The following is an 18148-nucleotide window of genomic DNA, read 5'->3' on the forward strand; positions in this document are numbered from 1 at the left end:
GGAAAACATACCCAGATTTTAGCACTTGCCTTCACTGGCTTCAATTCTTGAAACAGATTGCCTGAAGAAGTAGGAAGATGCCCAGCATTTTGCCCACCATCTGTCCCCTGACTCGAAGACACTTGGATGTATACCTAAGAGAAGACTGGTAACTCTCCCTCTCGTCTGTGTTCTGTGGATGACTGTACATCCATGAAAACGACTGGGCAGGAACTGGAGAGAGAAGGAGAGAGAGAGGGAGAGACTGAGATGGGTGGTGACTCTGGCCCTGTAGGAGATGTTCGCACTGAAGTCAAGCGCTGTGCGTAGGAGCAGGAGAGAACCTGTCAACAGTGAGAGCTTATATTCTGTAGGTCTTCTCAATGCTGATTTGTTTTTTACCTTCCTGAGCTATAAATGACTGAGAGAAGTCATGGTAACAAGTTAAATTGTCCTGCTGCTGTTGTTTCCCAATTTCTGAGTTTTTTGGCAAGTATTTTGGTGCCACGTTATTCAGCATGTAAAAAAAGTAATGTCTTGATTTGCCATTTTAACATTTAACATGATGACTTCAGTATATTCTAAGGTTTTTGATAAATTAAAAAAATATTTGCCTAAAACTCTGAGTCAACTATGAACAGAAGCAGAGTTCCTTAACATAAAAGAGAATCTGTATTTCAAGCTACTAGTTAACATAAAACTTGATGGTAGAATGCTAGTGGCTTCTCAGTGAAGTCAGGAACAAAATAGGTATTTTCACTGTTATTGAACCCTTTAAAAGTTGTAGTTGTTACAATAAAATACCTAGTAGTAAACAATAAGAAATATGAAAGAAAGTAGAAAACTACAAGGAATGTAGAATATTGATTAAAGGAAGAGACCTGTAGTGTTTTGGATGTAGATTTTCTAACATATTACAAATATTTCTTCCCAAATCAACCTACAGATTTTATTTTATCCAGTCAAAGTACTATTGTAATTATTTTTGAGCAATGGCAAAATTTATTTGAAAGAATGGCTTAAAATATTTTGAAGAAGAATGATTATGTGCGGTGATGGTAGGAAGGAGACCTGGAATTATTCCCTGTGTGAATGTACTGCAAAGCTCCAATCATTTAATGATTTCAAATAGTTCAGGACAGCTCTGGGAATAGACTTGGATTCAGTAGAACAAAAGAAGAAGTTTAAAAAATAGCTCCAAGTACATTTGTAAGTACTGAGATAACAAGGGCACCTCAAATCAGTGAGAGAAAGGATGGATTATTTAGTAAGTGAATGTTTTCATACTGAAGGTTAAAGCCCAAGTGTGAGTCATGAAATCAACTTAGTCATAATAGTTTTAAAAAACAGAATAGAAAAGAAAACATTTGCTGTCACATGATAAGTATTGTTTTGTGGGGCCTTTGTTTTTGTTTCTGTTAAACATCTGTGTGTTGGATAATGATGTGAAATGTATTCCTTAATGGGGATCATGGTTTAAAAAGTTTGAAAACCACTGGTATTTTGATAAATGGTGTTTTGATGAATGGCTAACCATTTGGAGGAAAACATTAAAATGTATAAAATAATACAGACAGACTAAATAAAAGGCTGGGCTAACATATGTCTATTGAATAAAGGAACAAGAACCATCGTAAGCATCATTTCATAAAGGAGAGTTCAGAGCAAATATATGAAGCGTAGTATACAAGGCTTTCGAATAAGAGCAAATAATGAAAATATGTTAATATTAAATGTTTATGCCTCAAACCAAATCCATTAAAAACTGTTAGCAATTTAAAAGTACATGATAGAAATATAACTTAAAAATTAAAGATATTTTAATCATATAGATACAATTACTATAGTAAAAATATAAGATATATAAATAAAATTAAATATAAAGGTTATTGAATGTTACCTATCTCCAAATATATGTATTTTTGATACATATTTCAGTCCCATCCCTTACTGTGTGATTTTGTACAGAGATTTTCTAACTTTTATTATATAAAAAAGAAACTGACCTATTTCTTTCTGTGTTTTTAGAGGACTATTTTAATAAAGGGAAAAATGAGTCTGAGGACAGTAAGCTTCGATTTGAAACTTATCACTTGATATGGCAGCAGATGAAATTTGAAACTGAGGTGAATACTTTTCTTAATGACTTAATATTTCTCTAATAACGTAAATCTCATATTTGTTCTTCCCATCTTCCTTTCCATCATTATTCAAGACTCTTGATGAAACATAGGTAATATTAGTTTAGTATAATCTGTATATTCTAAAAAACGCTCATGTTCCAAGTATTAAGCGTAGCTTCAGGTACTGGAACATACATTAATAATAATAGCTGCCAAGGCAAGGGGCTCTTTACATATCCTCACAACTTTTAAATGGTGACACTCTTTAAATTATCCATTCAGAGATGCCTGGGTGGCTCAGTTGATTAATCATCTGCCTTTGGCTCAGGTCATGATCCCAGGGTCCTGGGATCGAGTCCCACATTGGGCTCCTTGCTCAGCGGGGAGCCTGCTTCTCCCTCTGCCTGCCGCTCCCCCGCTTGTGCTCTCTCTCTCTCTGACAAATAAATAAATAGATAAAATCTTTAAAAAATAAATAAATTATCCATTCAGTTATACAAGTAAGTCAAGCTATTTTTAAATTACTTCACTCCCTTATCCTCATGTCCAGTTTCTATGTTCTTTATATTCCAGCTCTGAAATAATTTCTCTGCTGTGGCAGATTCATAGCTGTAGGGCCAACATCTTGAGTGGATTTGTTTTGTTTGACCAACACGGTGTTGTACTCTTTTTTGTTTTTTAATGCCTGTGGGAGGGTTATGCACTTCGTTTATTACTGCTTCCCACCACTCTTTATTGCTTTCCACCTAGGGCTTTGCTCATTTATGGATTCCAAGTGACCCTTGAAAGTATTTGAGTTTGTGGTTTCTAGTTTAGGCCTTCATTTCTTAACCTGGATTGTGATGATCCTCCTAACCGATGTCTTTGCCTTTGATGTCAGACCCCTCAGGCCTGTCACTAAGTCCCTCTGGCACCATTGGCAAGTTAGAAAAGCCCTCCCTTCAGGCAGACACAGCCCTGTGCCAGGGTGCAAGAGCTTTCCCACCTCACTGCTGGTGTAGCTCCCCCCAGCTCCTTCACAGTGCTGCCTGATTCCCCCTTCGTAACCCTGATGGAATCATGTCTCTCCTTCACATGCCTTCAGTGGTCCTCCCCACAGGATAAAATCCAAACTGCTTAACATCAAGTATAATTTCATAGGCCTAGCCCCTTGCCTATTTGTCCAGGCTCATTCCCTACCACTTCCCATGTTCTTGACGCTTAGTTCTGTCTGTGGTTCCCCGGGTACTTGGTGCTTCCTTCCTTGCTTCCTCCACTCCCCATTCCATCTAACCTTCTTCATATAATCACCTCCTCCATCACCTGCTCTAATGCTTTGACTCAAATATGTTCCCTCCTCAGCTTAAGTTGGGTGGTCCTATTCTTGGGTGGTCCTATTCTTCATCATAGCACTCTACCCAATGTATTTTAATTGTTAAGTGTTCTTGCTCAGTTTTGTTGTTGTTGTTGTTGTTTTTTCACTGTTTTAGGATAAAGACCACCTTTCATTTGTAAGGTGGTTAGTAAATGTTTGTTGAATGAATAAATGAGATTCTTTAGTGAGGGAATCCAAAGCACTAATGACTAGAGCTTTAAGGAAAAAAAATTTTTTTTTTTAATTTCTTCCATCTAATATCATTTTACATGTAATCTTTGGAATTAATGACAAATTATCTTTCCCAAACTTAGAAAGATGCATCAGATTACTACTGATAAAAATTCATAAAGTTTTGTGTTTTCTTCATAGCAACTACAAGAGGAATTAAATAAAAACCTGCTCGATAGTCTAACTGAATTTCTGCAAAAGTCTTACTCTGGATTTCAGAAGAATTCAAGAGACTGGGGCTGTCAAATAAAACTCAGAGAAATTCCAACTGCTGCTATCATTCTAGGTATATATGGGTGTATGTTTTTTTAATTAGTGGTTTTGTTGTAGAGAATAGTGAAGAATAACCTGTTTCGATAGACTTTTTTATCTCTTTTATAGAATTAAACTAATTCTTGTTTGCTTTACATACTTTGAAAACCAATAAAAGTTCTTTGTGCTGATCATACGTTTGTAAATTAAAGGAAATTGATCCAGGATTAGGTAGTACCCTCCTCAACTTTGTCAGAAAAATGAAGGGGAAATATATTTGTGTTACTCTTTTTGTTATTTTATGAGAATATATGAGATTTGAATTTGGTAATAAACCACTGGTGGGTAAATAGATTTGTTTTTTTAATTGTCTCTTCAGTGGAATTATTTATGACCTTAATTTTATTTCCCTGTGCTTAGTTTATCAATCTTAGATTGTTTTATAATACTGTATTAATATTAATTGTTTAGAAGGGGGTTTGGATGAATTATATATAAACTGCTTTCAAACTGCAGGTGGTAAATTTCTTAGGTACTTAAATATCCATCATTAATGTCCCATTTGAACCAAACATCTGGTTGCAGGATAATGGAAAAAAATTTCTTTGGCATACTAGCAAATTTCCTTATTTCTTTTGGAAAGAAAGTTGGATTTATTTGGATTTCAAATGTACTCTTCATCGCACTTATAATTTATTATTTATTCAAGGTTTGTTAAACTAGTGAGCACTGAGATAATGACTTATTTTGTTAACACTGCCTTTAATACTGTTCATTACCTAAATCTCATTCCTCATGTTCAGGGCAATACTTATCAAAATTCAGTGTACCTACAAAAGCCTCCAGGGGGTTTTAGTAAATGCAGGTTTTTGTCAGTAGGTCTGAGGTGGGGCCTGAAACTCTGCATTTATAACAGGCCTCCTGCTGATGCCCATACTGCTGATCTCAGGACTACTCTGAGTAACAACACACAGGGAATGATTTTTATAATAATTTTATATAATTTTTATAATTTGAACAGCTTTTTAGCGTAGCCTGCACTTAATTTCAAAATCCTTTCCATTTATGGATGAGAAACTGAGACCCAGTGATGACTGGATTATACTGTTTGGTACTTTGTTTCTCTTGGCCAGGTTATAATAGTTGGAGGTGGAGTGGGGAAAACATAATCAAGAGCAGTGGCTTGATTGTTGAGAGCACTGTTTAAATCCCTTCTCTGCCTACTGCCAAAAGGAGAAAAGCTATGGAAATGTTATATTTCAAAGTCAGTAGTCTGACAAGAACATTTTCCCAATTAAAGACATTGTTGATTTTTTGTTTCAATGTTAAATAGCTTATAAAGTGAGTCAGTGGAAGACTATCTTGTCTTCCAGTGTTTTGCTAACCTCCCAGAGTTGTTCAGAGATGCAGTATCACGATCATAGACCATAATGTGTCTAGGAATATCATTTTGATACTGTAAAAAGAAAAAATCCATAGTCAAAGAATGCTTAAGCACAGTTGCACATTTCCTATTTTCAAAAAGGTGTATGTCCATTTAAAAATAACCTGCCAAAAATTTTATTTGTTGGCTATCCTAGAAAAAAATTTTTTGCTTCTTGGAGGCCTGGATTCTGAACCTTTTGTTTTTCTTCCAGCCAGTTGAAGTTTTATAGTAGCAATTATCAACCAGTTTCAGGATGTTTACTGTTGGCACCTGCCTAAGTGCCAAAGCACTTTCTAGAAATCACAGATTGTGACGTCAAGGAAAGTATCAGTAGAATTTTTTTCCCATGTAATGGGGAAATTACACTTAACTCTGATAACTACATGCACAGCACTAAACTCTGATTTGTGGAAATGAGAACGAGAGGGGCTTAGTAAATACCTAAAGGACCTAAAGTTTTATTAGTTTTTAGGCTCTTCCCTCAGAAATTAGCTTACTGTATACTTTACCTATTGTATTTACTACAACAATCATTAACAGTATTAGTGATTGGATTCTCCTCACTTGTTAAGTCAGGGTCACAGTAAGCCTGGAATCCATAGCCCTTATTTTTGAATCATTAGTTTAAAGAATTCTTTATGAGTTTGACAAAAGTAACGAAATTACTCTAAGATATTTTCAAGGGTTAACTACATATCCTCAGTAACTTTTTTTAAAGAGAAATTGTGCAAAATACCCTTTCTGACAAATAAGTATTGTGTATGCCTCCAGATACCTATTGTCAATGGCGGTCTCTTAACTTACGCAGTATATTTTTTTGGTTTCTGTTATTAATTGTATTTAAAAATATTTTTATTTAGTAATTCACTTGACATGTTAGCCTTGTTGTTGTTAAATTGTTAATAATACAAATGATGTTGTAATACTGATATTATTCCATAGGTGTGAACGTAACAGATCATGATTTAACATTCAGAAGTCTAACAGAAGCCCTTCAGAATAATGTCACTCCATATGTAGTCTCATTGCAAGCTAAAGATTGTCCAGGTACAGAATAAATGCCATAATAACCTTGGTGAGATGTTACAAATCTCTTCTGGCCTTCTCTCTCTCTCTTTCTCTCTCTAGCTTTTTTTATCCCTTTTTATTCGTGGGAAGAGCATGGCACTGCATTTTTGGCAGGATGAGGTTTATTGCCTATCGCAGTAATCTTGGCTGTTGCAGGACTCTCTGCTACCTTTTGCTTCATTTACTCCAGCCCCACCCCTGCCAGATCGGCTTTACAGCCAGTAATAGACTAGGCATTTTATGAGATGTGTTCCTGAACCCAGTAAAAGTTGAGTAAGTTGGAAAGTTTGGGACAGAGAGCTGAGAATTAAGGATTGGGGATTTGGCAGCTTTAGTCCAACAGAGTATAGACTGTATAGGTTCATATTTATAGCCTCAAATCATCTTATTGTTCTACTCTGAAAGACCAGCATGGTAAAAAATAGTCCATCACCAGAGCCAATCTTAGGTATATGAAGCCATTGAATCATAAAGGATGTGGACACTAAGAAAGTAAAATGGGCTTAGATTTGAATTTACATAAGGGTTTTATGTGCTTATATTACTTTCATATTCATAAACTGACTAGAACTGATTAAATAAAAGCCCTTAGGACATCTTTTAAAATGACTCTAAGGAAGGTTTGTAATCAGTAAAATAACTTATGTAAGTAACACTTTTGATATCTTTTTTTAGAGGCCTTAAAAACCTTTTGCTGTCTAGTGTAATTTAAATATAGATTGCTTCTTATATAATTTATAATTTTCATGTTTACACATTTGCTTAGGTAACACTTTTATTATGGACAATATACATAAACTTTGGCTAGTGTTAGTCTGAGTTAGTGAAATTTAAATATTAAAGAGAAGATCCTAATGAACATTAACAGTTAATATGTTAAGTGTTATGTTAATGTTAAGTATAGAAAAACACATTGTACCCAAATGTGTATACTGATCAAGAGCTTTCAGCTGTTTCATATTTGTTTTAAAGACAGATAAGCTTTCTTACATTTTTTACCCATTCTGCAGATATAAAACATTTTTTACAAAAACTGGCCTCACAGTTGATGGGCTGCTGTGTAGATGAGGAATCCAAAGAGGGAAGTATTCAGGTCACCCAGAAAAAGATACATTGTTCAATGGATTCTCTTTCCAGTTGGTATATGAATGTCACACAGGTAAGAGTAAACTGACAATTTTCTCTCAGGAAATTGTTGTATGATTGAAAGGCTTAGAGTTATATTAAACATAGTACTATTTTGTTCTAATAAGAATATGCTTATGTACTCTAGCTATTAATTAATAGTAGCTGCTTATTTTTCATAAGGCTATTAGAATTTAAAAGTATTTTTTTTCAGTATGCAGTCTAATTCCTGATAAGTGTTTCAGTTCTTACAAGGCCATCTTATTTGCAGGAGAATGTCATCTGGTGACAAAAACAACCTCAGGAATGGGTTCTGCTCTAGATTCTATCTCTATGACAATGGCTATAACTTTAATGTATTATCTCTTAGGTCTCTCAGTATTTGCTTTTGTGCAGTAGAACCGTGCTGCCAGTGCCCATTGTCAACATAGTCCAATGAGAAATAGTCGTTTTTTTTTTTTTTTTTTTGTAAAAAAAACCTAATTGGATCCACATTTAGAATTCTTGGGAATAAATGGTCTGTAAGTAAAGTATATTCAACAAACAGCTGACAAGAAGTTCCATTCTACCATGATAGTCCCCGGTGAGAATGGATAACCTAGGTGATTCATGGAGAACTGCACTATAAAACCACAGCTTTAGTTTATGGTGCTGTGTAGCTAGATAGTATGGGAAAAAATACTGCAGTGACATTTTCTGATAAAGGTGTTTGCTGAAGTCAGTCATGAGTGAAGTTTCATTTTTGCTTTATAAGGGATGAAATTGGGTCTAATGCTTACCATAATATCTTAATTTGGTCCACAATTTTAAATTTTCTAGAAATCAAATGTACATTCAGTTTATGTCAGATATCCTTGAAAGATTGGGATTAGACCAGACGATATTAAAGATGCTTTTCAACTTAAGGTTTAACAGTAGCAGAGTAGCGAAGTAGTGTTGTTTATTGGGCTTTTTATTTAAAAATACTAGTTCTCACCTTAAAGCAAAGCAAAGTAAAACATTCTTTTAACAGAAAAAATAATCTATAGAAAATCTTCTCCCCATGCTTTTTTCTGTAGTTTTCTCAGATAGCAGAAAATATAAATATTTTATATGAGTTATAGATTTACTGAACCTTTTTCTTCTTATTATTCCCCTGTCAGACACAGAAAGATTCTTCAAATAACTGTTGGAATGAGTTTCTCTTTATTATGTGGGAGAAATAAAAGAAACAGCATTACTGTAAAATGTAAAGGGAGATATATCAACATGTGGCATTGTAACATCGTTTGGGTGGTAAGGCTTACTTTTAACTCTTTCTTTTCACAATGGCTTAAAAGAAGACAGACCCAAAAATGCCAAGGAAAAAGAGGACTTCTACTAGTCAATGGCAGTCTCCTCCTGTTGTGCTTATCTTAAAGGATATGGAAAGCTTCACCACAAAAGTACTCCAAGACTTCATAATTATCTGCAGGTAGATGATATATCACGTGGCTTTTACATAAAATTCTTTTTATTAAGGACACATATAACTTTTAGCTTGAAGAACACCCTTTTCCAGAGAAAATGAATGGCAATTTAATACTCATTTTAATACCAACTGGATAGAAACCAGAGTGATATCAAATTCCCTATAATTGAATGTTCAAAGACCTCCTATCAGATTTCCATTTGCTTTTTGACCCAAAAATGAGATCAAAAGACTAAAGTTAACCAATTTTTAATTAGTATGATAAGGCAGTATAAAATGTAGTTTTTCTCACCAAGGTTATCTGTCTCTTTCCCATTAAGTGGATAAACTACTCCAGATTGAGATATGTTTGTCAGGTCTTATTTTCTGATACCTATCCACCCTTAGAAGCTCTGAGTTACATATGCTCTTCTGAGCAAGTATGTTTTCTAAATAACATTATCTTGTATAATACTTACAGTGAGAAACTACTTTGTTCATGGTCTCATTGGATTTTCAAGGCAGTCCTGTGAGATTCAGAATTGAAGTAACTAACCCTATTTAAAATCCAGTGACATGTATTTCCCATGGTACATTTTTTTAGGATATAAATTATTTTGGCCTTTTCTATATGTAAACTTGCTTGATAGCTATAGCTACATTTGCCTAAAGCTATATTGTGTTATAATTTACTAATAAACTTGTAATTCCTATTTTAATGGTGTCTTTTTTTCCCATTGAAACTAAGATTTCTAGATCCTAAGACTTTTCTTAATGCTAAAACTAAACTGCTTTATGTGCTTTCAAAATGCAGAAGAGATCTTCTTTTTTGGAGCTTAAATTTGTGGCTACTTTTGCCATCTAAAGTGAGGAAGAACTTACAGCAGTAACAGAATCCAGGCACTGTACTTCTATGACGGTAGAACTGCATATTGCTAGAATACTGAAATGCAATAGCCAATAGGAGGGAGCATGCAGAGTCATCAGCCATGATACAAAGGGCTCAGACCCACAACAGCTCTCAAAGATAGTTCTGTTTTACTCTGTGGAAGTCATTTGTGTTCATACTGGTAATGCTCAGAATAAATCATGTCCAATAAGTTTGAGTTAAGAATTCAAGGAAAGGATGTAACATTTTTAAACAGTGTCCTTTAAAAATAGGTCTTATATATGTGTAAGGAAAGTTTCCTAACTCTTAGCTATTATGTATGGCTGGGTGACATAGTGTCTGTTAGATATGTGCATAAATAGAATAAGTTAACCTTGAAAGTTTGTGAGTTACATGTTACTGAACTCTTAAAAAGCATAGGCTGGATGTCTGTTAGGAAGACTGTAGCTAGGGCTCAAACTTTGACTGAGAGGTTACATTGAATGATTCCTAACTCTTTTAACAGTTGAGATTGTATAACCTTAGAGAGAGGCATTTGATCCCTCTGGACCTCTGTGTACTTATGTATAAAATGAGAGGATCTGTTAATTGATTTCAGAGCTAGAATGTGTGGGGAAATAACTATATTACTTTAACAGAGGCAACTGCGTGACGTAGAAAATTTGAGTATTTGGAATGATATCTTCAGCAGTGTCTTATACCGTACTCTTTCAAATAAAGGTTGTCTTAATTTGAAATTTGATGTATTGAAATATATTTTCTAATGAAATCCCTTTTATATTTTCCTTTGAAAACTAGTCAACATCTACATGAATTTCCACTAATACTCATTTTTGGAATTGCCACATCTCCTATTATCATCCATCGGTTGCTTCCTCATGCAGTATCATCTCTGTTGTGCATAGAACTATTCCAGTCTCTGTCCTGCAAGGAGCACCTGACTACAGTACTTGATAAGGTAAAAAGGAAAAACTCATACCAGTGAAATAGGATGAAAAGACTGCCAAGAATAGATTATAAATATAAACGTTAGTGATAAATTTCTTCATCTCTCAGAGTATGATACTAAACATATTTCTGCACATTTTTTTGTATTTAATGATTTTAATAGGGTACAGTATTGCCTCCTCAGATAAAATATAAATTTTTTTTTAAGAGTTATTTATTTATTTATTTGAGAGCAAGAGAGAGAGCACAGAGGGAGTAGGAGTGGGAGAAGCAAACTCCCCACTGACTGGAGAGCCCGATGCAGGGCTCAATCCCAGGACCCTGAGATCATGACCTGAGCTGAAGGCAGACGCTCAACCAACTGAACCTCCCAGATAGCCCAAAATAGAAGCTTTATAAAAAGAATAATTGTATCTTTCTATATCTACCTACTTATCAGTCATTACTCAATGGAAAATTAGGTTTTTAATAATTTTTAATAGAATTTAATGACTTCCTGATAACAGTAACAATGTTTTCACTCTTCCATTTTGTATAAAATAATTTGTAATTTTTAGTGGACTCTTTCCTGTCATTGCTGCTCTTGACAGAAAATAAATACTAACATTTCCTTAGACCTTAGCTCTATTTTTTTTTTTTTTTACCTAAATTAGTATTAGTTCTGTGTTTCTACATAAATAAGTAATGACCTTCCACAAATTGTTTGCTAGAGTCAGCTCTTTGAAGGTGTGCCTTACGCTGTTTGTGAAGGTACTCTAATGACAACCCTCCATTTTTTTTTTTTTAAAGATTTTTATTTATTTATTTGAGAGAGAAAGAGAGAGCAAGAGAGCTCACAAGCAGGGGGAAGGGGCAGAGGCAGAGGGAGAAGCACAGTTCCTGCTGACAGGGAGCCCGATGTGGAACTCAATCCCAGGACCCAGAGATCATGACCTGAGCCGAAGGCAGACATTTAACTGACTGAGCCACCCAGGTGGCTGACAACCTTCCAAGGTTCTTCATCTTTTTCCCATGAAGGTGGTATCCATTAGTTTACTGATACTTTGGGGAAAATTTTGCAGCTACAGTATTTAAAATTGCTTGGTTGGGGTGCGTGGGTGGTGTAGTTGGTTAAGCTTCTGACTCTTGGTTTCAGCTCAGGTGGTGATCTCAGGGTCATGGGATCCAGCCCCGCGTCAGGCTCTGCGCTCTGTGTGGCATCTACTTGGGATTCTCTCTCCCTCTCTCTCTGCCCCTCCTTCCCACGCTCTCACTTGCTCTCTCTCTCTCTCAAATAAATAATCTTAAAAAAAAATGAAATTGGTTGTGGCCAAATGCATTTGGCCTTCTATATCTGTATTTCTGTTTTAAAAGCCTAGTATGACTTTCATTTTCAGATGTAAATTCTTCACTATAGGCCATTGAAAATTAGCTGAATAATACAAATTCAGCTGTTTTATACTTTTTAAATAGACATCTGTTATTTTGGGGTTTTTCATTCAAAAGTACATAATGTGTTATTCTTCGGTAATGTGTATCAGTAGGGATGAAAAAGAAATCTTATCTGATAATAAGAATTGCCAAAACCTATAGCTTCTTCAGTGGCTTCTGGTGGGAGAAAAGGGATCATATAGTTAATAGATTATATTTTTTTAAATTAGCAATTGGGTGGAAGATGATGGATATCTTTGATTCTGGAGATGTATGACTTACTTTTTTTGGTTGTGACTTGTATAAATTAAAGTTTTGGTTGATATTTGATCTAAAAAAAACTTAGCTACTATTATAGCTTTCATAGTTATATGTCATAGTATTCTTTGCCTCCATATGTATACTTGCTATTGATGAAGAGTAAAGAAAGACTAATGAGTGGATCCTTCCCCCTTTTGTTTCTTTCAGCTACTTCTTACAACCCAGTTTCCCTTTAAACTAAGTGAAAAAGTGTTACAGATTCTGACCAACATCTTTTTGTATCATGATTTCTCAATTCAAAACTTTATAAAAGGACTTCAGGTAAGAAGACACTAATGGGTGTGAAAGTTCATGAGCTGATTCTAAATAATTTGCATTAATTTGCATATTCAAACTATTTAATGTGATAAGGCATTTTAAATGACAAAATCTAAAATAAGTAAATGCAAGTTATATTATTCTAGATTCTATCATTCCTTTGTTACCTTGCAGCAAAATATAGAGAATTACATTAATTAGGATGTCAAAAAATGGAAAAAGACACCCTCCTTCCCCTTGCATTCCAGTGATTCTTAATATTTGGGGGTAGGGAGAAAGGGACATTTTTTTTTTTTTTAAGATTCTGATGAAAGCTTACATACTTTCTACCTTAGAAATGCTATATATAAGGGATCAGCAAACTTTCTGTGAAGGATCAGATATTAAATGTTTTTGACTCTGCATGCTACAACTCTTGTTGCATACTCTTTTTCTTCTTTTTAAATAACCAGTTAAAGATCTGAAAACCATTTTTAGTTCCTGGGTCATACAAAAATAGGTGGGGGCCATTGTTTGCTGTCCCTTGCACATATTTGTGTGTGTTTATTCATTTATATTCTTATATATTGGGAATACATTTTTACTAAGGTTTCATGAATTGCCAGAAGAAAATTCATGAGCTCAGCTTCATAACATCTGTTCTAATCCAAAAAAGAACCCCATTATCCAGTTATTTAAAAGTTAATATTCCTTGTCTTGGCAACTACCTAAAATACCTTAGCAAAGTATAGTCATTGTAAATACATGCCAATTGTCAAGTTCCCTAAAACTTGACAAAAACAAGTCCCTAAAACAAAAGTACAGTATGATAATACCTCACATTTGTATAGTGCCTTAGAGTTTATAAATTATTTCTCACATGTATTTTTCCTCCATATAAAACTGCAGTGCTCTCTTATGGCTACTATGTATTTTTTTTTCAACTTAACTTTTTTTTTTTAAAGTTTATCTGTGAGAGAGAGAGTGCGTGTGCACATGAGAGCAGGGGGAAGGGCAGAGGGAGAAGGAGACAAGTAGACTCCCTGCTGAGTGGGGATCCCAACAACGTGGGGCTTGATCCCAGGACCCTGAGATAATGACCTGAGCCAAAATCAAGAGTCAGATGCTCAACTGACTCAGCCACCCAGGCACCCCTCAACTTGACTTTTTAAAAAAGAGTATTTTAAAGCAGCAAAATATTTACCTTAGCAATATGTGAAATTCAATGATAGAGAGATATACTACATTTGCCTCTCTCCTAACATTTTATTTCATTCATTTATTTACTCAAAAGTATGAAAAGCCTACTGTAAGCCAAGAACTATGCTGAGTCCTGGAGATACAGAGGACAAGGAAATCTCGGTCTTCAAATTGCTCATTTGTTTAGTGAAGGAGACAGAAGAGGAAACTCATAATTACAGTTCTCAATAGTCAATACTGTGAAAGAAACATGCCTGGACATTCCATAGGAGAACAGAAGTATAGCCTAAGGAATAGGGGCTCACCAGGTTAAAATGGGAAGTGCATTTTAGGTAAAGGCAACAGTAGAGGGAGAGAGATCTGTTTGAGGACTATTGCAGTTTTCTAGACAAGATATAACAAGGGCTAACCTAAGGTAGTGATAGTGGAACTAGAGAGGAGGAAACAGATTTGAGGATGAGCTAGAATCGACAGAACCTGGTGACCAAGTGGATGATAGGATGTGGCAGAGAGGAGCATAGGTGACACACAGGTTCTAGCTTGGCAAATGGATTGGAGGTTGGTACCATTTATTAAGTATACATGTTAATATAAAGCCAAGAACCAGTTAGAAAAGGATGAGTTTCTTTTTGTATATGGTTAACTTTGGGTATGTTGGATATAAAGATTTGGCACTTAGAAGAAAGATCTGGGACAAATAGATATATTTAGGATTTATCATTAAAAGGTGGTGGGTGAAGTCACACAATGAGGATGAGGCATCACCCAGAGGCGTGAGGAAAGGACTAAGATTAGAACTTGACGGCAAGCTGATGAGAGAGCAATAGAAAAGGAGACTAAATAAGGAAAACCAATAGAAAGCAGAGTAACACTGAAGTCAGGAGAAGAGTTTTAGGAAATAGAAACTGTAGTCTCAGCATTGAGAAAGTGAGTGAAGAAGAGGACATTAAAACCAAATTATGTAATCTCTCTGGGTCTCAGTTTTCTCATCTATAAAATAGGGGATCATATTAGATGATTTTATAGGTTCCTCATAATTTACTAAGCACCTCCTTTGTATACTGGGCACATTACTAAGTATTTACATTATTTCATTAATAGGTACTATTAGCCTGAGTTTCGCAGGGGAAGAAACAGGCTTGTGTTAAGTAGCTTGGCCAGGGTCACACAGCTAATAAGTGGTAGAGCCATTAAGACCCCATTTGGGGCGCCTGGGTGGCTCAGTTGGTTAAGCGACTGCCTTCGGCTCAGGTCATGATCCTGGAGTCCCTGGATCGAGTCCCGCATCGGGCTCCCTGCTGGGCAGGGAGTCTGCTTTGCCCTCTGGCCCTATCCCCTCTCATGTGTTCTCTCTCATTCTCTCTCTCAAATAAATAAATAAATAAATAAATAAATTAAAAAAAAGACCCCATTTGGCCAGTTTTCTTAATCATCAGTAGGAAATATGTGTAAGTCCTGATTTCTTTAGGAGGAACAGTAGGGCATACAATCATTCTGTATATGTTTGTTTCTTTCATTAGATGAATATGTTAACCAACTTGTTAGCTGACCCAGGATTTTGAGAACACACTTGGACAAAGTAGTGAAGTGGTACTAGATTCTTACTTACAGCTCTACTATAACTCATGTGACTTCCTCCCATTCCTCCTCCCCAGCAAGTCCCTTACCATGTTTGGTTTTTACTTTTCTGATGTTTAAAAAGTGGTATTAACACTGGAATATTATCACAATATAATTGGAAAATATAAGTAAGAAATGAGATTTTGTTAATATGTGCAAAAATAATTTAGCACTTGGCATGAACAGTTACTTTCTGTTTGGTATTTGTTTCTAAGTTAGGCTGGCTGGCTGCCTTACAACCTTATACTTCCTCCAGAATGAACTATTTTAGAGGATTTCCTCTAGCCTTCGGTATCTGGTCCTCAGCTCTATCGGCTCAGAAATTCATTATCAGTTTACCCAGAAAGGATCGAGCTCAAATACCTTAATACTGATATATAAGCCAGCATGTTAATTTATTAATTTGTAATGGGAAATTCTATTTTCCAGTCCAAGAATGTGTTTGTCCACTATCTAGGGAACTGTCTCTTCAGTATCAAGGTATCTAGAAACTAAACCAAATTGGCCATGAGAAGGTTGCTTAGAGTCAGAGTTTTTAACATTTGGATAGTCTTGTGAGATAGATCTTATGAGTTATGGTAGAATTTGGAAAACCATTCCCCCTCGTACTGTAGAGACCACAGCATCCTAGTTACTATAACACTTAAATTTATCAGATACTGTACTGTGTTTTTCTCGTGAAATAAAACTCAGTTTAAAAAGATATATTTTCTTTAGCCATCCCTCATTTTTCATTATTCTTTTTTATCAGTAGGCAAAGCTTCTACCATTGTAACATTTTTATTTATTCAGCAGACCATATTTTTTCACTGATTGTAGATGGGTGTTTTCTTGTGAGTATTTGGGCATCTGTTAGACTCTGAGGTCATACCCCAATCCCTTCCCCACAATATTTACTGTTATTGTAAGTGAGTTGCTTCTGTGGAGAGCTAATCTATCCATTAATATTAGTTTCTTCTGGTTTATATCCTTCAGAGATTACAATTTTCTGACCTTGCCCACAAAATCAGAGTCTTAAAATATTAAAGATACAGAACCATTTTGCATTGTTTGCAGTGTTATTGTGATGTTATTAAATGTATTAGTGCCATACTTTTACTGTTTAAAAAAACCCAAAACCTTAAAACTGAGTAGACAAAGGGCAAAAGATTACTGCCAAAATATAACAAATATATTTAATCTTCACATTTTTTTATCTTCACATTTCTTTCAGCTTTCACTATTAGAACATTTCTATTCCCAGCCCCTCAGTGTTCTGTGCTGTAATCTCCCAGAAGCCAAGAGAAGAATAAATTTTTTATCAGATAATCAGTGTGAAAACATCCGACGTCTTCCATCGTTTAGGAGGTAAAAGGAGAAGTGCATATTTAACACATCTTATAATAGAGGTTGGGGTAAAATAAAGGATCTCAGATCTAGCTATTTTTGAAGTGGGGAAAGAAAAAAAAACCTTTTTATTTAGAGCACAATGAAATCCTCTGTTTTCAATTGTGAGATTTCTTTGTTGGACTTGAAAATTTAGCATAAAGAAAAATATTTTTACAAAGGGACATAATTTGCAGGTTCTCCAGAGTTACTTATTTATAAATAACATTTCCTGATTCTGGAATTTACGGCTTTTGTTTATGATTAGATCCCTAGATTATGTGGTAAAGCTGATTTAAGGAGTTAAAAATTACCATTAAACCATGACTGTTATCTGGAGCTTATTTTTGAGAAGAAATGAAAGAATGTGACCACCGATCTAAGTAGTTCTTTTCCCCATATGATATTCAGATCTTTAGTATGTTTAATTTTCTCTCTTTGTGTATGGGATGGTGAAAATTCTAGGTTCGTGGAAAAGCAAGCTTCAGAAAAGCAAGTTGCACTATTGACCAATGAGAGATTTTTGAAGGTAGGAATGTGGATGTATTTGTTTCAGTTTTATTCTCCTTTTTTCTTCATGAGAAACAATATGCACATAACGTTTATTCGGTGAATTTATAAAACATACCTGTCCATCCTAATATGCTTTTCATGGTGAATTAATGGGTCTTCATAATCATATAGGAATGTGACACAAAACTTTAGTTCTAAGATAACCTTTTTTATTGAGAAAAAGTATTAACTACAGGTTTATCCTATGGTGTAATTTGAAAATATTTTTAGATCTCAACTTTGTTTCCACGTAGCAGTTTTGGAATCTGCAGGCAATCTCATTTTAATGTTCTTTTAAAAGCTGTCATAGGGGCACCTGGGTGGCTGTCAGTTAAGCGGCTGCCTTCAGCTCAGGTCATGGTCCCAGGGTCCTGGGATCGAGCCCCGCATCAGGCTCCCTGCTCGGCAGGAACCCTGCTTCTCCCTCTCCCACTCCCCCTGCTTGTGTTGCCTCTCTTGCTGTGTCTCTCTCTGTCAGATAAATAAATAAAATATTAAAAAAAAAAAAAAAAGCTGTCATAAATAAAGGCACATAGAAACCATGTAGCTTAGGGACCCACTGCTAAGTGGGTATTGATTTGATTTGAAAAAATATCATTATATATTGATTATACAATGC

General features: G+C 35.1%; 1 protein-coding gene across 3 annotated transcripts in view; it reads left to right on the top strand.

Annotated features, from left to right (window-relative positions):
* ORC3 (origin recognition complex subunit 3) overlaps nt 1-18148 on the top strand; it is a 60632-nt gene that overhangs the window by 7697 nt on the left and 34787 nt on the right. The window contains exons 3-12 of one of the 3 annotated variants that reach the window (XM_034991330.1): nt 57-349; nt 2008-2105; nt 3829-3973; nt 6308-6412; nt 7444-7592; nt 8878-9011; nt 10675-10834; nt 12703-12816; nt 16826-16959; nt 17443-17506. In XM_034991330.1, the coding sequence (XP_034847221.1) occupies nt 2088-2105; nt 3829-3973; nt 6308-6412; nt 7444-7592; nt 8878-9011; nt 10675-10834; nt 12703-12816; nt 16826-16959; nt 17443-17506 (1023 nt within the window). In that variant the 5' untranslated portion in view covers nt 57-349; nt 2008-2087. The remainder of the gene's footprint in view (nt 1-56; nt 350-2007; nt 2106-3828; nt 3974-6307; nt 6413-7443; nt 7593-8877; nt 9012-10674; nt 10835-12702; nt 12817-16825; nt 16960-17442; nt 17507-18148) is intronic. The other 2 variants (XM_034991328.1, XM_034991329.1) reach the window with 2 other exon arrangements.

Source organism: Mirounga leonina, unplaced genomic scaffold, assembly GCF_011800145.1.
Source record: "Mirounga leonina isolate KUSES-001 unplaced genomic scaffold, KU_Mleo_1.0 Mir_53, whole genome shotgun sequence".
In the NCBI taxonomy this organism is placed as follows: domain Eukaryota; kingdom Metazoa; phylum Chordata; class Mammalia; order Carnivora; family Phocidae; genus Mirounga; species Mirounga leonina.